This window comes from Panthera uncia, assembly GCF_023721935.1.
Source record: "Panthera uncia isolate 11264 chromosome B3 unlocalized genomic scaffold, Puncia_PCG_1.0 HiC_scaffold_1, whole genome shotgun sequence".
In the NCBI taxonomy this organism is placed as follows: domain Eukaryota; kingdom Metazoa; phylum Chordata; class Mammalia; order Carnivora; family Felidae; genus Panthera; species Panthera uncia.
Window position 1 is genome coordinate 85,605,546 of NW_026057582.1, and position 18,728 is coordinate 85,624,273.

General features: G+C 44.1%; 1 protein-coding gene across 17 annotated transcripts in view; it reads right to left on the reverse strand.

Annotated features, from left to right (window-relative positions):
- The window catches only part of PPIP5K1 (diphosphoinositol pentakisphosphate kinase 1), a 42,819-nt gene that overhangs the window by 22,050 nt on the left and 2,041 nt on the right, over positions 1 to 18,728 (reverse strand). For 6 of the 17 annotated variants that reach the window (XM_049613505.1, XM_049613500.1, XM_049613502.1 and 3 more), the window contains exons 2-27: positions 16,969 to 17,064; positions 16,516 to 16,690; positions 15,859 to 16,054; positions 15,325 to 15,415; positions 15,013 to 15,098; positions 14,529 to 14,683; positions 14,316 to 14,417; positions 13,696 to 13,857; positions 13,462 to 13,583; positions 11,826 to 11,927; positions 11,494 to 11,580; positions 11,301 to 11,376; positions 11,062 to 11,171; positions 10,896 to 10,978; positions 10,025 to 10,156; positions 9,735 to 9,856; positions 9,260 to 9,442; positions 6,367 to 6,508; positions 5,954 to 6,177; positions 5,519 to 5,646; positions 5,195 to 5,309; positions 4,922 to 5,029; positions 4,166 to 4,282; positions 3,847 to 4,011; positions 1,874 to 2,023; positions 1,163 to 1,253 (exon numbers count right to left, since the gene is read on the reverse strand). In XM_049613505.1, coding sequence (XP_049469462.1) covers positions 1,163 to 1,253; positions 1,874 to 2,023; positions 3,847 to 4,011; positions 4,166 to 4,282; positions 4,922 to 5,029; positions 5,195 to 5,309; positions 5,519 to 5,646; positions 5,954 to 6,177; positions 6,367 to 6,508; positions 9,260 to 9,442; positions 9,735 to 9,856; positions 10,025 to 10,156; positions 10,896 to 10,978; positions 11,062 to 11,171; positions 11,301 to 11,376; positions 11,494 to 11,580; positions 11,826 to 11,927; positions 13,462 to 13,583; positions 13,696 to 13,857; positions 14,316 to 14,417; positions 14,529 to 14,683; positions 15,013 to 15,098; positions 15,325 to 15,415; positions 15,859 to 16,054; positions 16,516 to 16,662 — 3,196 coding nt within the window. In that variant the 5' untranslated portion in view covers positions 16,663 to 16,690; positions 16,969 to 17,064. The other 11 variants (XM_049613508.1, XM_049613506.1, XM_049613503.1 and 8 more) reach the window with 6 other exon arrangements.

The following is an 18,728-nucleotide window of genomic DNA, read 5'->3' on the forward strand; positions in this document are numbered from 1 at the left end:
ACCCTTGTTCTTGACAGCACTCCTACTCAACTGGGCCTGACACACCTATCCTCATTTTCAGCCTACTTGAAACCTATTCATTACTGAAACTTCTAGGAAGAGAAGTCTGTGTCACAGATCCATCAATTTGCCATTTATTTTCCAGGCCCCAAACCATCTACCTCATCTCAGGGATCTAGAAGGCAACCTACTTCCATAAAACTAGCCAGGAAAGTTACCAAAACCTTTCTCCCCCTTGCTGGTCCAAATGCTGATTATGTTTAGGCCAAGAAATTGCCAAGGACAAAATTAACAGAAAAATGAAAGGAGCTAAATGGAGTGAATAATAGGACAAGATAGAAAGAGCCGGAGAACCAAGTCCAGACGCCACACAATTGTCTCTAACTGCCAGTTTACTTACTGGCTCACAAGACACTGTATTCAAAGATAGCCCCTCCCAAGGACCACTCCCCGCTCCCAAAGAATACAATACCCTCTGAGGCTTGGTCCTTCCTGCAGTCTGTGTTCTTAGGAAAGGTTGAATGATGTTCTCCACCCCTCTCCAGGAATCAAAAAAATCAAGAGACATTCCCTCAAAGTCCTGAGAGAAGCCTCTGCCACTACACCAGTCTCAGATTTGTCCCTCAATTTTCAGGAAGGAAGGAAAAAAAATTACAGGATTAGGAAAGGATGAAAGAGCCATGGAGGTAGGAGGGGCCTGAGCAGGGATACAATAAACATAGGTCTCAGAGGAAGACATGGCACAAGTTGTCCAAATGAGGAATATGACACTTATGAGGAGGTCACAAGTACATCTATTTATAGTTTTGTCTCTGGTAACTCTGAAGTATCAGAGTCTCCATGGCCCCTTAAGGTTGGGGCTAGACTGGGAGGACAGATAAGGAATGAGAGGGGAAGCCAGAAAAAAGTCCTTCAGCCGAGAAATGGGAGTTGGTATAAAAAAACAAAAGACAAACACCTTCCTGGAATGGAAACAATCATCTGGGTTCAAAGTTCACACCTAAACATGGCTTCTCCCAATTCATCCTCCCTAGCCCCACCGACAATTCCACAGACTGAAATGACCCCAACACCCATGACTAAGGTTTCCCACAATAAAACCCTGAGGAACAGACAGACACACCTCCCCAACAACAACAGGTGAGATGCTGGAAGACCATACCTAGGCCACTCTGCTTCATCTCCGTTGGTGGCCGTGCAGATGAAAAGAGCCGGTAGCCACCAGGCCTCGAGGATGAAGTCTCAGAAAGCACCTGGAGAAAAAGGACTCTGTATTACCATTTTGGCACCTCAACCAAGAAGTCTAAAACCCTGGTCCTGAATTCCTGCCCCTATAAAGCCAAGCAATGTCAGAAAGTCTGGAAGAATCAAAAGATTTTTATGGGGGAAGAAGAATGAAAAGGGAATGAAGAATGTACTTCGCAGAGGGAACTGTACAGGGAATCCCATACCAGAAGGCACTTGTATTTCCAAGATGCCTCCCATTGCCCTTCTATCCCAAATCTGAGAAATCATTATTCAACTATTTTCAGTTCTCAGCAGAGCAGTATTCCTTAATCTTATCTATCCCTCCATGGGATTCAGAAAGCCAATCACAATAGCTGAGTAACAATAAGAAATAAAGTCTGGCTACCCTCTCTTCTTTCCATGGGACAACTGTGGTTATGGCAACCACACTCAGTTTCTTATCTGAACCAGGAGGCCCTCCCCTCCATGTCTGGAGACGTGTAACAGATTTCTAAAAAGGCTACAAGGGCCTAATCACACAAACCCCAACATACACACCCTCCAACCCCCAGATAATGTTCTGAGTCCCTAGGTCCCAAAAGGCAAAGATAGAGGCAGGAAAGGAAGATGAAGTAGGGAGGGACACCTGTGTGCAGGATGCCAGGTGAGTGGTGGACACAGCCCGGGGCTGTAGGCCGATGGCTGGGGAAGGCCGGGGGAGGTCTCCTGACCTCCTGCGGCGCCGTCCCCGCAAGGGGATCAGGTCCAGGTTCCCCGTGCACTGCATGTTCATGACCTGCAATCAGACCGGGTGGAAAGCCGGTCACGGCTCCTTTAACTCCCAGGCTCCCAAAAGCCCCAGTGAGGCAGAGCTAGTTATAGACCTGGAGAGGATCATTACCTAGGGCACAGCTGCTATGAAGGTCACAGATCTATATTCTAAAACTGTCCAAAAATATGAGATGACAAGAGCAGAAGAAGGGATGGGGGAAGGGTTGTAGTCAATAAGGATAAAACTACCAATGCCTATACCTATAGAATAAGGAAAGGAAATATTAATATTAAAAGGCTGTGTGACCAAGGAGTAAAGAGACAATTTTCTTGCAAAACTGAGGAACATATCTTGGGCTACCATCATCCTGGATAAGCCATGGTATAAGTAACACTAGGAACTAAAAGGAAGGAATGTGGTTACAACAGGAAGCTTCCCTATAGTCCTGAAAGAAAAAAGCCAACTCCTCAAGTCTGAGAGATGATACACAGAGGGCTCTGCTTTGCCTATGTCTCTCGACTGCTTAAACCAGAAAAGTGGGGGTTAAGCACAACAGTGCCAGAGAGACTGGCAGACGATGTGAATGGGGAAGACATTCAGATGTGGAAAAGTATTTTATTGATGGAAGATTATACATCATTCTGTCCATTTGATCTAGTCACATGAGTCTGCAGGGTACTAGTATATTATGGATACTAAGTTATACATCAAAGGGAAAATGATGCATACCACACTTAAAGAAGCTCTGAGTAGTCACAACATCAAATCTATCTTAAAATAATCAGGAAGAAAAAATAAGCCCGAAACAGAGTGCAGTTTATCTTTCCAACTTTCTCCAAAATCTGAACTGTAAACCTCTGGCTGAACCTATGTAAGCTAGTTGCAAATTCTTCTGAGTAGTCCCAAAATGAAAGATCAATTCCTTTAAGACAGAGAGCTGGTACAAAGCCAGGTGAACAGATTTGTCTGTCAAAGCAGGACCCAAATCGGACAGTCAGAGTCACTGAGACAGGGATAAATCATGGGGTCAAAAAGAGTGCATTGGGCCCAAGAGGAAAAGACTCTGCAGGAAAAAACCAGGAACAAAAACCCCAGCACAGTTAGCTGGATACAAGGTAATATTTACAACAGTTACTTCCTCTAGGCTAGAGAATTGGAACCAGGCCTAGAGGCAGACACAGGCCCAGGTCCCTAGATCTCCTCATCAGAACAGAGGGTAAGACAGAGAGACCTCCATACTTTATTTCCTTTCTGGAATGAATACCGATAACTCTAAAGGAATGAAATTAGAGTGCTATATAATTGCTCCTGTTTGAGCTATAGTTTTTAACCCAAGGGAACAAAGAGATGGAGACACCCTGGCCTTTAATATCAATTGTTTTATTATTATAGCTACTGTTTACTGAGCATCTATATGGTGGATATTGCTTGTGTTTCATAGACAAAAAAAAACTTGAGGCTTGGAGAAGTTACCTGTCCAAGGTCACACAGCTTCTAGATATCAGCCTGGGAGTTTAGCCCAGAGTTCATGCTATTTCTACTATATTTCCTTTTAAAGAACAGCCTTTTCAAATTCATCCAAAGGCCTCCTCCTCATTATCATCTCTTAAAATCCTATCTCTTGGCACCTCTCACTGATATCTCCTTAATCTCAGAGGTAGCAACCAACTTAAAGGAGCTTTATTGGGAGACCAGCTATGAAACGGAGATTAAATAAAACATATCCATCAGGGGCAGAAGGACTCTGCTTAAGGTGCCAAGAATCCCCCCAAAGTGATTCAGAGGATTCATGGATATTGTCCTATGAGCAATTCCACCACTTCTTTCTCCCAAGCCCCTCCTATTACCTCCATGGAGCCAGCTTTTCGGTTACGAATGAGGGGTGATCTCCTTGGGAGGCCAGGGCCCTCAGGGGGCTGAGGTGAAGTCTGCAATGCCCGGTCTGGCTCATCCGATGCCTTCCCTGGGCACAGGTTCTCCATGCTGCCTTGGTCTGCTTTCATCTCTTCATTCTACCCAACAACAAGCACAGATTCAAGAGGAGTTAATGGCCTCCAGCCTTCTAATCCTAGACCCCCAACCCTCTTACCTCCCTCTACTGTTTTCAAGTTTTCCACCACTTGGTTCCTAAATCCTCTAATCTAAAACCCCAGCACTCCAACCCACCTCAGAAGAAGCTGGACGGAATCCATAGCCAGTTGGAGCGTTGCCTTCTTCCTCAACACCTTTCACTCCAGGGCTGAAGTGTAGCTCCACATGGAACCGCTCCTCTGATAAGGGATCCTATGGGGCATCAACAGATGAAGGGGCAGTTGGAAAAGCTGAATATGGTGGTGGAAGACCAGGCAGGGACAACAGAGAAGAACTCAAGAGGATATATCCTCCCAGGGATGAGGTTCCAGTATCTTACTCCACTTTGGTGCTGATCTATCGTAAGCTTCCCCTTAACTATAGTCTAGTGTTAAAGGTTCCTCATTACCTCACTTCTACCATTTGTGATCCACCACCGCACACAACTTTCTAGCCTCCAGTTCTACAACTCTTTCCATCCTTCTCTCACAGTAATTCAGTTTTGCTACAGTACATACAGCAGCACAGTTAAAGATACCTTTGTGAAGCCAGATGAAAAACGTATAATAATGTTTGAGTGAAAAAGACTCATTATAACATCATCCCAAATTCTATACCCTCCCTAATGCAGAGCTATGTTGTCTGATAGCTCTCTGGCTCAACACCATCCCAAAACACTTTTTTTGTTCCAGAAGGAATCTCCTGGATGCTCTGTGACATGCTGTCCTTGGGTGTCACACCTAGCTGAATTCTACAAATTATAAGGATATGAAAGTTTCTAAGATGAGAATTAAGGAGAAAGAAAGGGCACCCTCATTACCCACCCCCCCCCCATTGGCTAATGCTCCTCACCCGTGTGTTGTCCTCATAAAGCATGATGACAATCTGGGTCATATAGTTGAGCTCTGAAATGGCACTAAGATAAGCCAAAGCTCGCTGCCATTGTGCATCCTGGGTCTCCTACCGAACAAAAGAAGACGAAAGTCAATGACCAAGGACTAGGAAGTCAGGGAAGGGGCAGGGAGACAAAGAGAATACAGAAGGCTTGTAATAAAAAGCAGGAAGAGGAGAGTAAAAGAATGCTTGGAATAAATGTTCATACGTTGAAGGAAGGAGGATCCTTACATCAAGAAGTCCCCCATAACGGAATACACTGAGTAGGGAATGGACATGGCTTTCACTGGTGAAATAGAGACGTGTTCGAACATGGCGACCTGGGGAGAGCACCCCTCGAGAGTACCTAAGATAAGAGCTAAGTCATTCACACTGTCAGATAATCTTCTTCCCACCCTTCCACAAAGTCTTTCCTCCCAACTCAAAGACTGCTTTCCTTTCTATCCCAGGATCCCTTCTATTCTTGGTTCCCCAAGCTGTACCAGCCTGGATTCCCCCCAGGGCTCCCTGATATGCCCCTCCCTCCATCCAGCACCCCTCCCAGCCCTCCCTCACAGGGGATGCAGCTTGTTGACAGACTCATCCTCGTGGGTTCTCTGCAGGTCAAGTAGTATCTTCCGCAACAGTGGAAGACAGAAGCCCACAGCAATTTCCAGTTTCTCCTCCCGACTGATCCCGTATTCCTAGGGGCCATAGGCCAGGAATAAGTACATCAATGAATCTTGTTTCCCTCTTGCCTCATACTCCCAGGCCCAAGATGATGCTTGTCTTCACCTCAGGTCTAGAGTTTCTTTCATATCTACCACATTCCCCCTCTCCAGGTGTCTCCTCAGTTAGCCTCTTGCACTTACTCAGAGCCAGAGTGAACCCTGACAAATATAGCAACTCAACTAATTCTTTCTCTAAGTTTTCTTTCCCTGGTTCCCACACCATCCCTCCTTTCTGCTTTTCTCCCCTTCCTTTCCCAGTGCCCCAGGCTATGAGACACACCTGGGGAATGACCACATCAGCCAGTGCCTTAGAGAGACGTAGTAACTCTGCTGTGCCTTGAAGTCCCAGACTCCCATTGTGCTGCACATCATACTTGACACAGTCATAGATGTCAGGGATCTTACTGATATCATAGCGCCCACTCTTCTGTCGAAAGTCACGCTCTAGCTTGCTCCAACGCTGTAGCATGAGCTCTAGAGTCTCACTATGGTAGAGTTGCAGGTCTGGAAGGAAGACAGACAGTCAGAAAGAACCAAAGATTTTACCTTCAACAAAAGACCCTAAAAAATCTGCAGTAGAATCAGAGAGATGAGGATGCCTTGTTTCAGACACTTAGAAGAGGGCACAGGAGTGCCTGAGTAACCCATCCATACCTGAAACCTTGAAGGGAAGATAGTACTATTCATACCCACCTACAGACTTGGGGTCCTGCATCCTTTCCCGGATCTGATGAGTGAGGTTTTCAATCAGGGCAAATACCTGATCACAGACCTTTACAGGATTCTGGATGATAGCCATGGAGTTGAGGAGGGAAGTGCTTCCAGTGGGAGCGAGCTATGAGCAACAGAGAGATGAAAAGCAAGATAGGCTCTGTGCTGATTGTGCAGAATCCTGTGAGCCTATTACAGAAACTGTCTGCCAGTAAGATCTGTTTACAGGCTCACTCTAATGAGAATTCCTGGGCTACAGGGCAGACCACCAGTTCCAAGATGAGAGGATTGCTCAAACACACAGTCATCTAAGGAGGGTTGAGGGTAAAAGCCTTAGAATCCAGAGGAAATAAAATAAACCTAGGTTCTTTTATTGGGGGGTTCTAAAATATACATGGAAAATACTGAGGAATAAAGATTAAACCAACCCCTCACAATCCCTACACAAGGTTTTCATGAGTGGGTAACAGAGATAACAAAATCTTATTCCTCTAAACAAAATGTTAGCTTGAACCTACAGCAGAGGTCTTGCCTCAGAACTAGATTCCAGCTCAAGCTTTCAGGACAGTGACAGTCAATGAAGAATGGGGAAGTGAAAAGAGGATTATGGGTGGAATACACATATTCAACCTAGGTCCTCACAAGTCCCATTTTTGCTAGCAAAAAGAAGCAAGAGAGAAAGAAAAAGTGCTTTAGCTTTTGAATTTGACACTGATTGGAAAATAAGAGAGCAAGGTCCTGTCCTTATTAAGTCCTGCTCAGAGAAAAATACAAAAAATGCCATTCTCCAGACAATGTTCTCAGCTACTTAGCTCATTGAAGAACCCATCAGAAATGGTTACACCATATTGTGAATAGACTTAACTGAATATACTTAATACACTGAACTATACACTTTAAAATGATTCAAGTGGGGGGCACCTGGCTGGCTCAGTCGGTAGAGCAGTCAACTCTTGATCTTGAGGTTGTGAGTTTGAACCCATGCTGAGTGTACAGATAACTCAAAAAAAAAAAAATCTTAAAAAAAAGATTCAAGGGGTTCTACAGCTTCTATAAAAATATACTTTCTTTAAAAAACAAATCCATCAGAAATGAGGAGCTATCAGTGGGAGGATAGTACAAAATCACTGTCTGGCATATGATTCCCAGTCAATCAAGGTCTGGATACACAGCAAAAAAAGATGACATTGGGTAATGGCATCCACTGTGATTACTACCGTGAGACAGTACACTATAGTGGTGAACAGTCCGGGCTCTCAGGTTAGACTCTTTAGGTTAATACTAATTAGGTGACCTTGGAAAAGTTGCTTAAATTTTTCTGAGGTTAGGTTTTCTCATTTTTAAAATGGGGGAAAAGTAGTACAAGTCCACAGTTCCTATGGTGGATTGCCTACAATCTACACTGTGTACTGGCCCTGTGACTGCTTAACCAAAATAAAATAAAATAAAACAAAACCAAAAAGCAAAGTTGCATTTTACTAATTAAGTCTTGACATATACTTTAAAAGAGCTCGGGGGGTGCCTGGGCAGCTCATTCGGTTGAGCATACGATTCTTGATTTTGGTTCAGGTCATAATCTCAGGGTCATGGGATCAAGCCCCATGTTAGGCTCTGCGCTGAGCCTGGAGTCTGCTTAAGATTCTCTCTCTCTTTTGCTCCTCTCCCCTGCTTGAGTGCACTCTCTCTCTAAATTAAAAAACTGAAAATAAAAAATAAAAGAGCTTGGAAGGAGGCACCTAGATGGCTCAGTCAGTAGAGTGTTTGGCTCTTGACCTCAGGGTTGTGAGTTTGAGCCCCATGTTGGGTGTAGAGGTTACTTAAAAATAAAATATTTTTTAAAAATATAAAAGAGCTTGGAAGCTTCTGCTTTTGGGATGTCCTAAGCTACCATTTAAGAAGTCTGGCTACCATGCTAGAGAAACCACATGGAGAAAACATGTGGAGAGGAGAGGCTCTAAGACTATAGGTAGAGCATAAAGTGGGAGAGAACCCAGCTATCTTAGCAACCTAGTCAAGCCTTCAGATGGTTTCAGCCCCAACACATGGACAACATCTGGGCAGTTTTAGGAGAGACCCCAAGGAAGACCAGGTGAACCTAGAACTATGAGTAAGATAAAATGGATATTGTTTTAAGTTACTCAGTTTTGGGGTAGTTTTTTAAGTAGCAATAAATAACTGAAACATTATTTCATTCAAAATCTTTGGGACTGACTGTTTTAGAACTGAGAATTTTTCAGACTTTAGAGTTAATATAGCACATAGTCATATGTTATATAATACCTCTAGCAGGACTGAGGGCATAACTAAACACATTTATGTTTCTGCAGCACAATGTATGACTATTTACACTAAACAAAATAAATAGGAATTAGTAATAGTCTTTTTTTTTAAAGTTTATTTATTTATTTTGAGAGACAGTGCAAGCAGGGGAAGGACAGAGAGAGAGAGAGAGAGAGAAAGAGAGAGAGAGAGAAAGAGAGAGACAGACAGATAGACAAACAGAATCCCAAGCAGAATTTGCACTATCCATGTGGAGCTGGATGCGGGGCTTGAACCCATAGATTATGACCTGAGCTGAAATCAAGAGTCGGAGGCTAAACTGACTGAGCCACCTAGGAGCCCCAAGAATTAGAAATAGTCTTATCATGTCAGGTTTTGCTACCAAATGAATCTTGGTGCCTGATCTTTTTTATTTTTGAAATTATGAGTAAGAGATTATAGACCCATACTTAACTCAAAGGGTAAAGATTGAATGAGAAAATGTATGGAAAGCAGTGTCTACAATGTAGTAAGTACCATTACTGATCACTATTAGTTAGAATTCTAGGAATCTGGGATGGCGGTACATTGGGCACAAAAATAGGGAGAGCCTGACCTGATCATAATCCTCAGGACCAAAGGGTGCATCCTGTTGCAAAATATGGTGCAGTCGAGCCTTCACCCGGTGCTGGCAGCTGCTCAAGGAATCGCCATCGCTGTCCAGTAGCCCATTCATGTTGGCACTCTTCACCATTTGTACCAAAATGGGTGTTAGCTCCCCTTCTAGAGCCAGAAGGCCCTGGAGGGGAAGCACAAAATCTATTAGTTTTCCTTCCAGTCTACTTCCCCTAAGCCTAAATGGTCTCAGAGATCAAATGAGAGCTGGTGTAGAGGCGAGGAGTACAGGTCAAGGTGCCTACGCCCACTTAATTATTCTCAGCTCATTCTCAGTGGTACAGAATGGGTCAGACACAAGCAGAAACTTCTCTGAGTCAGCACATAAACACCCTGACATTTCCCAACTAGTTCTCCAAACTCTTAGCTGCTCTATCTAATGGAAGCTGGGACTGTGAAAGAACTATAGTGTGCACCTTAGCAAAGGCAGCAGCAGTCATCTGGACACGGCCCTCATCAGAGGCATAGATCTTGAGATCATGGCGGAAAGTGCTATGGAGACGGAGCAGCCCACAACCAGGGAAGCCAGCATAGTCACCTGGGGGAGAAAGGGGAGGACAAAGAATGGACTGCTATACATACCCACATGGAAGAAAGAATGCTCCTTTCCCCCTTTAACTTTCCCATTGCCTCTGTCTCTTCATTCCCCCAATTTATTCTCTAATCATCTCATCCAAGCCCTGTTATTTGCCCCCCAGACACTCACCCTGTCCTCCAGGGTACATGCAGCGAAAAGCTCGTCCCAGCTCCTCAGCCTGAACACGGCCATCAGGAGTCAGTTCTCCACCCCACTTCAGTACCAGCAACAGAGAAGGGGATAGGGCCTCCCGCTGTGGATCTGTAGGAATAAGGGGAAGTGAATAGGTCTAGATCTAAGAAAAATAGCTGGGAGGGGGGGCAGCTGGGTGGCTCAGTCAGTTAAATGTCCAACTTCGGCTCAGGTCATGATCTTAAGATCTATGAGTTCAAGAGCCTTTCCTTTGGGCTGTCTGCTGTCAGCACAGAGCCCGCTTTGGATCCTCTGTCCCCTCTCTCTACCCGCCCCTCTCCCCCCTCAAAAATAAATAAACATTAAAAAAAAAAAAAAGAAAAGAAAAAAAAAAGGAAAGTAGTGGGGACATCTAAATGTCAGGTCTTCTGAGGAGCCCAGAATGGTGATCTGGGGTAGAGGTCATCTAAAGGTTTTGTTTTTTATTATTTATTTCTATATTTTAATTTACAACCAAGTTAGTTAGCATATAGTACAATAATGTTTTCAGGTGTAGAATCCAGTGATTCATCTCCTACGTATAACACCCAGGGCTCATCCCAAGGGTTTTGTTTATTTTTTTAAGTTTATTTATTTTGAGAGAGAGAGAGAGGCAAGAGCGCAAGTAGGAGAGGTGCAGAGAGAGAGGGAGAGAGAGAATCCCAAGCAGGCTCCACATTGTCAGTGCAGAGCCTGATGTGGGGCTTGAACCCACGAACCGTGAAATCACGACTTGAGCTGAAATCAAGAGTCAGAGCACCCTCAGGTCATCTAAAGGTTTAATAATAAGAGACTTGAGTGGTAATAGGAAGGGAGTATTATATCTTACCTTGCCCCTCATTAGTAGCTTTTACTCCATGAGGGTAGTAAGTCAACTGCACCTTCCGGTTGATGCCTGAGAAATGACCATACCTGCAGGATAAACTCAGTTTACTTTCTACCCCAGCACCTAGTTCTCACTGTCATTGGCTCCCCTCTCCTATCCCCTTTCTCACATCTCCAGCACAGACTTCAGCTGCTCTAGTTTCCCAGTCTTCTCCTCGATCTCACCACCTGGTTCTTTCTCCAGTTCAGCCAGTAACAGCCTTGTGATGTCCAGCACCTCCTGGAGGAAATAATAGGGTATCCATGAAGGAGACCAAGTCCTGGGCAGTTACCCTTTCATCCTGGTCTCTCACTGAGGCCCCCAATCCCATACCCACCTCGCTCCTCCCAGCCCAACTCACCACCTTACCTGTAGCTGCTCAGGCCGCTTCAGTTTTAATTTCCCTGTCTTGTAGCCACCATGTTTTTCAAACAGACTGAAAAACCTGAAGAAATAAGGAAAAGCTTCAGTATGGGGTGAGACAATCAAAGCCTTTGGGAACTTCCCCATCCCCATCTCTCTCACAAAAACCTATTTGTCTAAATCAGGACATTCATCCTACCTTGGATGTGTCACCTCCATCTTCATTTTCTGCTTGGGAGTACGATCTCCATGACGGATAATTGCAATGACACAACGGAGTTCCATCCTAAGATAGGGAATGTCGTTAGAGCCTTTCCTCCAACCCACCCCACACCACCTCCCATCATTTCATCCTACATGACATGTCAAAGAGCAGAGGAAAAACTGAGATTAAGAATATAGGCAGGGTTAAGGAAATTGCCTAGAAGATACCCAGCCTCCACTAGTCATATGGTATAGGGTCAGAAAGTAACCAGTGGTCTGATTCAGGTGCCTTAAGTAGGTTACTCCAGATTTTATACTTTTGCTCACATAGTGCCAGATGTGGTAGGGACAATGGGAATGTCCTCAGCCTCTGTGGGGATGGACCATGGGATCTGGAACTGTGGAGCAAGCTCCCGCATGATGGTGTTCCTAGAAGGAAAAACATGAAGAAATGTATGAAAATGAATGAACCACAACTACACATATGAATAAAGCTCACAGAAATTAGCAAGTTGTAAAATATATTATATAAACTCTAAAAACATGCCCCCCAAAAAAGCCCCCATAGATGTATTAAAATATTAATAAATGCATGGGAATGACAAACACCAAATTAAGGATTGTGGTTACCTCTGGGTAGAAAGGGAAGGGATGTAATTAGCAAGGAGTATTCTTAATATTTTATTCAAGCCTGAGTGGCTCTGTCAGTTAAGTGTCTGACTTCTGCTTAGGTCATGATATCACAATTCATGAGTTCGAGCCTCACATCAGGCTCTCTGCTGTCAGCACAGGGCCCACTTCAAAAAAAATTTTTTTAATGTTTATTTATCTTTGAGAGGCAGAGAGAGACAGAGAACCAGCAGGGGAGGAACAGAGAGAGAAGGAGACACAGAATCTGAAGCAGGCTCCAGGCTCTGAGCTGTCAGCACAGAGCCCGACGCGGGGCTCGAACCCACGAACTGCGAGATCATGACCTGAGCTGAAGTCAGTTGCTTAACCGACTGAGCCACCCAGGTGCCCCAGAGCCCACTTCAGATCCTCTGTCCCCCTCTCTTCTTGCCCCTCCCCTGCTTGCACTCTCTCAAAATAAATAAACCTCAAAGAAAGATTTTATATCTAATGTTTAATTAATTTATTTATTTAGAAAGAGACACAGTGTAAGCAGGGGATGGGCAGAGAGAGGGAGACACAGAATCCCAAGCAGGCTCCAGGCTCTGAGCTGTCAGTACAGAGCCTGATGCGGGGTGCGAACTCTAGGAATGAGATCATGACCTGAGCTGAAGTCGGACACTTAACCCACTGAGCTACCCAGGTACCCCAGAAAGATTTTATATATGAAGATTTATGGTGAATACATGAATACTCACTATGTTCATTATTCCTTATACATTTTTATTTTTTTAACTTTTCAAAAATTCATGTATTTATTTTGAGAGAGAGAAAGAACTCACGCATGTGCACGAATGAACAGGGGAGGAGCAGACAGAGGCAGAGAGAGAAAGAGAGAGAGAGAGGGAGAGACAGAGAATCCCAGGCAAGCTCTGTGCTGTGAGTGTGGAGCCCAATGTGGTCCTTGATCTCATAAACCTTGAGATCATGACCTGAGCGAAAATCAAGAACTGGACATTTAATGGACAAAGCCACCCAGGTACCCCTCCTCATACATTTTTAAATATTACATGGTAAATTTACTTTAAAATCAACTTTTAAAACAGTATTACAGTATGATCACATTTAGTACTATAAATAGTTTGTTTATACATGGTAGAAAAAGACATATATGTAAAACTGCTAACAGTTGTAACTGGGGAGTACAGTGTTAGGAAAGCAAGAGGGCTAAGAAGCCCTTTTTTTATTTTCCTTTTTTCATTTTTTAATCCTTTTTATAATATTTAAAATAAGGCAAAAAGCTTTCTCTCTTCTCTAAGCCCATTCTCCCCAGTCCAGACCACTGTGTCCTTACCCCAGGATCTTGGCACAGTCATCATAGTATTTCATCGAATTCTTGACAAAACTGAAGCCATTGACATCACACACAAAGGAGTGACCATTGGCACGAAGAAGGTCAAAACCACAAACTGTTTGCTGCAGTGGAAAGAAGCAAGATGAAAACAAGAGAGCCACTCTTTCTTCCAGACCCCTGCTCCTGTCCCTTTCCCTCACTCCACAGCACCATCCCCCAAGGGCCTTTCACTACCTTAAAAGCTACACAGACTTTCCTGGCCACCAGCTTTTCCATGGCAGTCAGCATGACTGGATATCGAATCTCTTTCCCTTCACTGTCTCGTTCGACCTTCCCATCGAGAGCTGGAGATTTTCTGGCTTCAGCATGGGCATAATCTGGCCCCACTGTATATACCTGCAGGTACATAGCATCACTGAGTATGCCCACCGCTCATCCTGCATGTGAGAAGACAACATGAGCACTAGGTCTGTAAACTAGTTTCGGAAACAAAACAAAACAAAACAAAAAAACCCTGAGTATTAAGAACAAGGAGACTGACATTTTCCTTACTGGGCCCCACCAAAGTATCCTTATGAAGGTTTCTCCTTGGGACTCCAGCACCATTTATTACCTAGTCCTCATTAAGAAATAACTTACAATATTATACCATTTTCCATGTTACCCTTGCCCTTGCTCTGACAGTAACAATGTAAATGTCTACTTCTCTCATTCATTATTTTCACCTGAATGTAAAAGCAAATCACATTCACTTTATTTTCTGTGACTTTCTCCATACACTTCCACTTGCTTCCCAAGCACCCCATCCCAACCCAGACATTTATCACTTCTTAAATCCCTGTATCCACCATAACCTTGACATCTGTGCCATCTGTTGGCATAAACTCCTCATAGATGTATGATCCTGTCTTTCGGACGCTGCTCTCAGGAGAGTAAACACTGCTTCGGCTGCCAATCTTCAGGAGGAAAAAGAAGAAAAAGATGTTGCCTTCACGTTGTCCCCAAATTCTCCAGCTCTTGTCCTTCCACCTATCTGACTTCCCCAAATGCTCAAATGTCTCCCATACCTTTCGGAAGAGGCGCTGACTTCCTCCTCCGGCTGAACTGGGGTAGTAGATGTAAACATTATGGTCCTCTGCACTCACTGGCTTCTCCACAAAGGGCTTGGGAAAGACAGCTCCATTTACCTCTACCTGGTCTTCACCTTCTATCAGGTTGCACTCTGAAGTAAAAGTATGTGGTCATTCCCAGGGTTGAGGATTGTAGAATACTTCCAACTCCCATTTCTCTGAGTTTTAATCTTCATAACCCTCAAATTTCTATGACCATATCTTAGTAATAGATATGGTAATATATGCTATATAAATATGATAATACCTACATAAGAGGTCTAAGTCTCTGTTTAAGGACCCATGGTTCTAACTCTACCCATTGCCCAATAACCAAAGCCTCACTTGGATAAGTAATACATGGAGATGTCCAGAAGATGGACAGCTGGGCTATGTTACAGAAAGCAAGGTGGGGCAGGACTGGACAAAGCGAGGTACTCACCCTCAGGCCGGGCAGGGTCACGATTGAGCACAGCATATCGAGGCAGATCAATACCTTCCTCCTGCAGGATCCGGTACACCTCCCTCCTGTCACCCCCAAATAAATTAGCTGGGGGAGGTGGGGAATGGTGAACAAGGGAAGAGGCTAGGGATTTCATTTGCTCAGGAATTGGGAGATACCAGGGTATAGAACTCGGGAAGGTATGATACAAAAATTAGGCATGTTTGTTTGACTCTGCCCCTCCCAGAGTGGGCTCTCTAAACAGGCATGATCTCAGGACTGCCCACCCCACCAATCAACAGAAAGCTATACCTATCCTGGATGTAATACTGCATAGCCAGGTCATTGATAAGAAAGGGGTTTCGAAGCTTGGAGTAAGCAACAGCTTTGTCCAGAGGAAATCCTGGGATAGAAAAAGGAAATAGATCAAAAAAAGAAAGTGAAAGAGACAGAGTGAGAAAACAGCAAGAGAAATAGAGGTATTAAAGCTAAAGTTGCCAATAAGCTCCTCTACCCATCCAACCCGTAACATCCTTCTGCCCAACTTCCCAAGTCTATAATGTTCATCAGGAAAAAGTTAAAAAGATGTTATTTCTAGGGTCCTTCTAGAGACACACAACTCTGTCAGAGACCCTAACAGCTTTACAACTGTCCTGAGGTTCAAATATGGGCTTTAAACTACCGCCAGCAACTCTTCCACAATACAGGGAAAGGAACCCCCTTTGCACTGTTCACCAGTGTGTCAGGAAGAGCTGATGACCACTGTACTATTCGACAGTAAGAACCTCATTTCCCAGGCCAGCATTCCCAACACCATTCCTCCCACTTTCCTTCACAGACTCCAACCTTTGGAGTGGAAAGAGATGAGGCAGTGGCAAGATGGCCAGTTTTCCACAGGTTCGTTGAGGATCACGTCTTCTCCCAGGATGATAACAGTTAGGTAGTCAAATCTGCAAAGTCGCTCTAGGATTTGGGTCATTGGCTTGGACTTGGATTTCTTGGTCATGGCACAGATGCCAACAATGATCTGAGGTTCAGGAGGCTATAGAGAGGAAGTACTGTCAGGAACTTAGGAACTTCCCACCTAGACCATCCCTATTTAGGGAACACTGTCTCATTTCCTTAGGGCATAGAGTTTCTTGCCAGGCTTTGGAACTATGGGGCAAATGCTGTCTCCCAACTTAGGTCTAGATTGGGGTGCCTGTAGGGATTCCTACTGCCTAAAGAATAGGAGGCTTTCCATAGTAGGAAATGTGTGCTCAGGTAGGAGAGCTAGAGAACCAATAACCAGGACACAACAGGAGGAAGGCATAAAGGCAAGGGATTCAAAGATAGGTAATCTAACCAATCTCTACTGCCTCTCCTCTTAATCAAGATAGGGCCTGTTTATGACAGGGAGTCTACGCATTTGGAAAGGACGGAGAAGTATCTCCAGCCAATGGAATCTCAACTCTCTATGACAGGGGTCCCAACACCAAGTTACGTCATTTTCCTTAGTCTTACCACTTCATCCTCCTCATCCTCAAGGAGCTCGCTGTCACTCTCTTCTGTCCTCATGCCTATTCCACGGGTGCCCAGCCCCTCATCTCCAGCTCCAAGGAAGAAGTGGGCCGTGGCACTCTCGCCCTCACTGGCCGGCAACGACCACATCCCCGCCGGAGCACCCACTCATCCCGCTCTGCAATGGAGGGTATCCCATTAGCTCAGAATCCAAACCCGCATGGCAATGGGTGGGGATGGGGCATAGGGAATGATAAAATAAGAGGGAACCACAAGGAGACTAGGGGGAACAGGAAACAAAGCTATCGTAAAAAGGAACAACAGGAAAGGAGGCACATGGGCTATGACTTGACATGACTAAAGATCCATAAGAGAAAAGCAAGGTCTTCCTTTTCCTCCCTGCTCACTCCACCCCAACCATGAGACTGGTAAGAGGATCAGTAGGTTAACCCTTACAGTGCTGGCATGTCCCTGATTCTGCCAGCAGGAAACACCATTAACTCCAGCAGCAAGTGGAAAAGGCAGTTCCTCATGGAAGGCTGCTGTTGATTCCTACCAGAAGAGAAAGTTAGAGAGACATTTCCAACTTTGGATTCATTCCTAAACATTCCTATCCCTTCACCACCTCCCCACAGTAGTGTTGAACTCAGGGATTTAATTCAAGGGCAGAGGTAATGAGAGAGCACAGCTGCCTTTGACCTTAACCCTCATCTTCATTCCTACCAAGGATTAACTCAAAAAGAATTTATTGAGGGCACTCTATGTTCTAAGCATTATATCAAAACATTAAAATCCTCTATGTTCCCTGTTTCTCTTCCATGTGCTCCACTTTAAAAGACAGATGCCCAAGTCTGGAAAATCTGTCAAGGAAAGAGGTCTAGTGCTAACTGGGAGGTTGAGGATACAGGCATCCATACAATAGCCTCCAACCCATTCTCAAAATAAAGTTTCAGTTTTCTCTCTACCATCTCCTGGTACTACAGACCCAAGTCGGGTCTAGGCCAAGGTGTCAGTAGGAAAAAATTCTGCCTAGAGCCATAATTAATGAAAATATCTTTTTTTAAAATGTTTATTTATGTTTGAGAATGAGAGAGACAGAGCATGAGTGGGGGAGGGGCAGGGAGAAAGGGAGACAACCGAAGCAGGTTCCAGGCTCTGAGCTGTCAGCACAGAGCCCAACTCCGGGCTCAAACTCACAAACTGCAAGATCATGACATGAGCCGAAGTCGGGTGCTCAACCAACCAAGCCACCCAGGCACCCTAATCAGTGAGAATATCTTAAGACTTACGCTTGGATTAGAATAATCTGGCAGTTCCATTTCTACATATACACATGTACAATAGTGATTCTTAACCAATTGTGATTCTGCTGGCCAGGGGACATTTGGTAGGAAGCACTTTTGGTCATCACAACTGGGAAGGTGCTATTGGTGTCTAATGAGTAGAGGCCAAGGATGCTGCTTAATAGTTTCAAATGCATAGGATGTTCCCCCACAATGAAGAATTATCCAGTCCAAAATATCAGTAGTGCCGAGGTTGAGAATCTCTGCTGTAAAGAAACTCTCCCACATAACGTGCAAATATGTTCATAAACTCACTGTTGGTAATGGGAAAAACTGAAAACTCAGAGATCACAAGTAGAATGCACAAATACAGGGTAGAATATACAAATGATAGACTAATAGCAGTTTTAAAAAATGAATCAGGGGCAACTGCGTGAGTCGGTCAGTTAAGTGTCTGAGTCTTGGATGTGGCTCAGGTCATGATCTCACAGTTCATGAGTTTAAGCCCTACGTCGGGCTCTGTGCTGACAGCATGGAGCCTGCTTGGGGTTCTCTCTCCTTCTCTCTGCCCCTCCCCATCTCATGCTCACTCTTTCAAAAAAAAGAAACGATGTCTGTAATAATATGGACAGCTTCCAAATGCAAACTGCAGAAATACACACATTGCAGTACAATTCAGTTTGCATAAATAAAAAATATTACATATATTTATGACTGTATATATAATTAGTAGAGTCTAAAAATATGGACTGAAAAGAAAAGCATCAAATTCATAATACTGGTTACCTCTGAGGACAGGGTAAAATGGAACTGAAGGATTTGAGTGGAACTTTACAACCTTATCTGTAATGTTTATTTCAATTTTTTAAAAATCTGAAACAAATACACAAAAGGTTAACATTTGTTAATGCCAAATTGTGAGGATACATATAC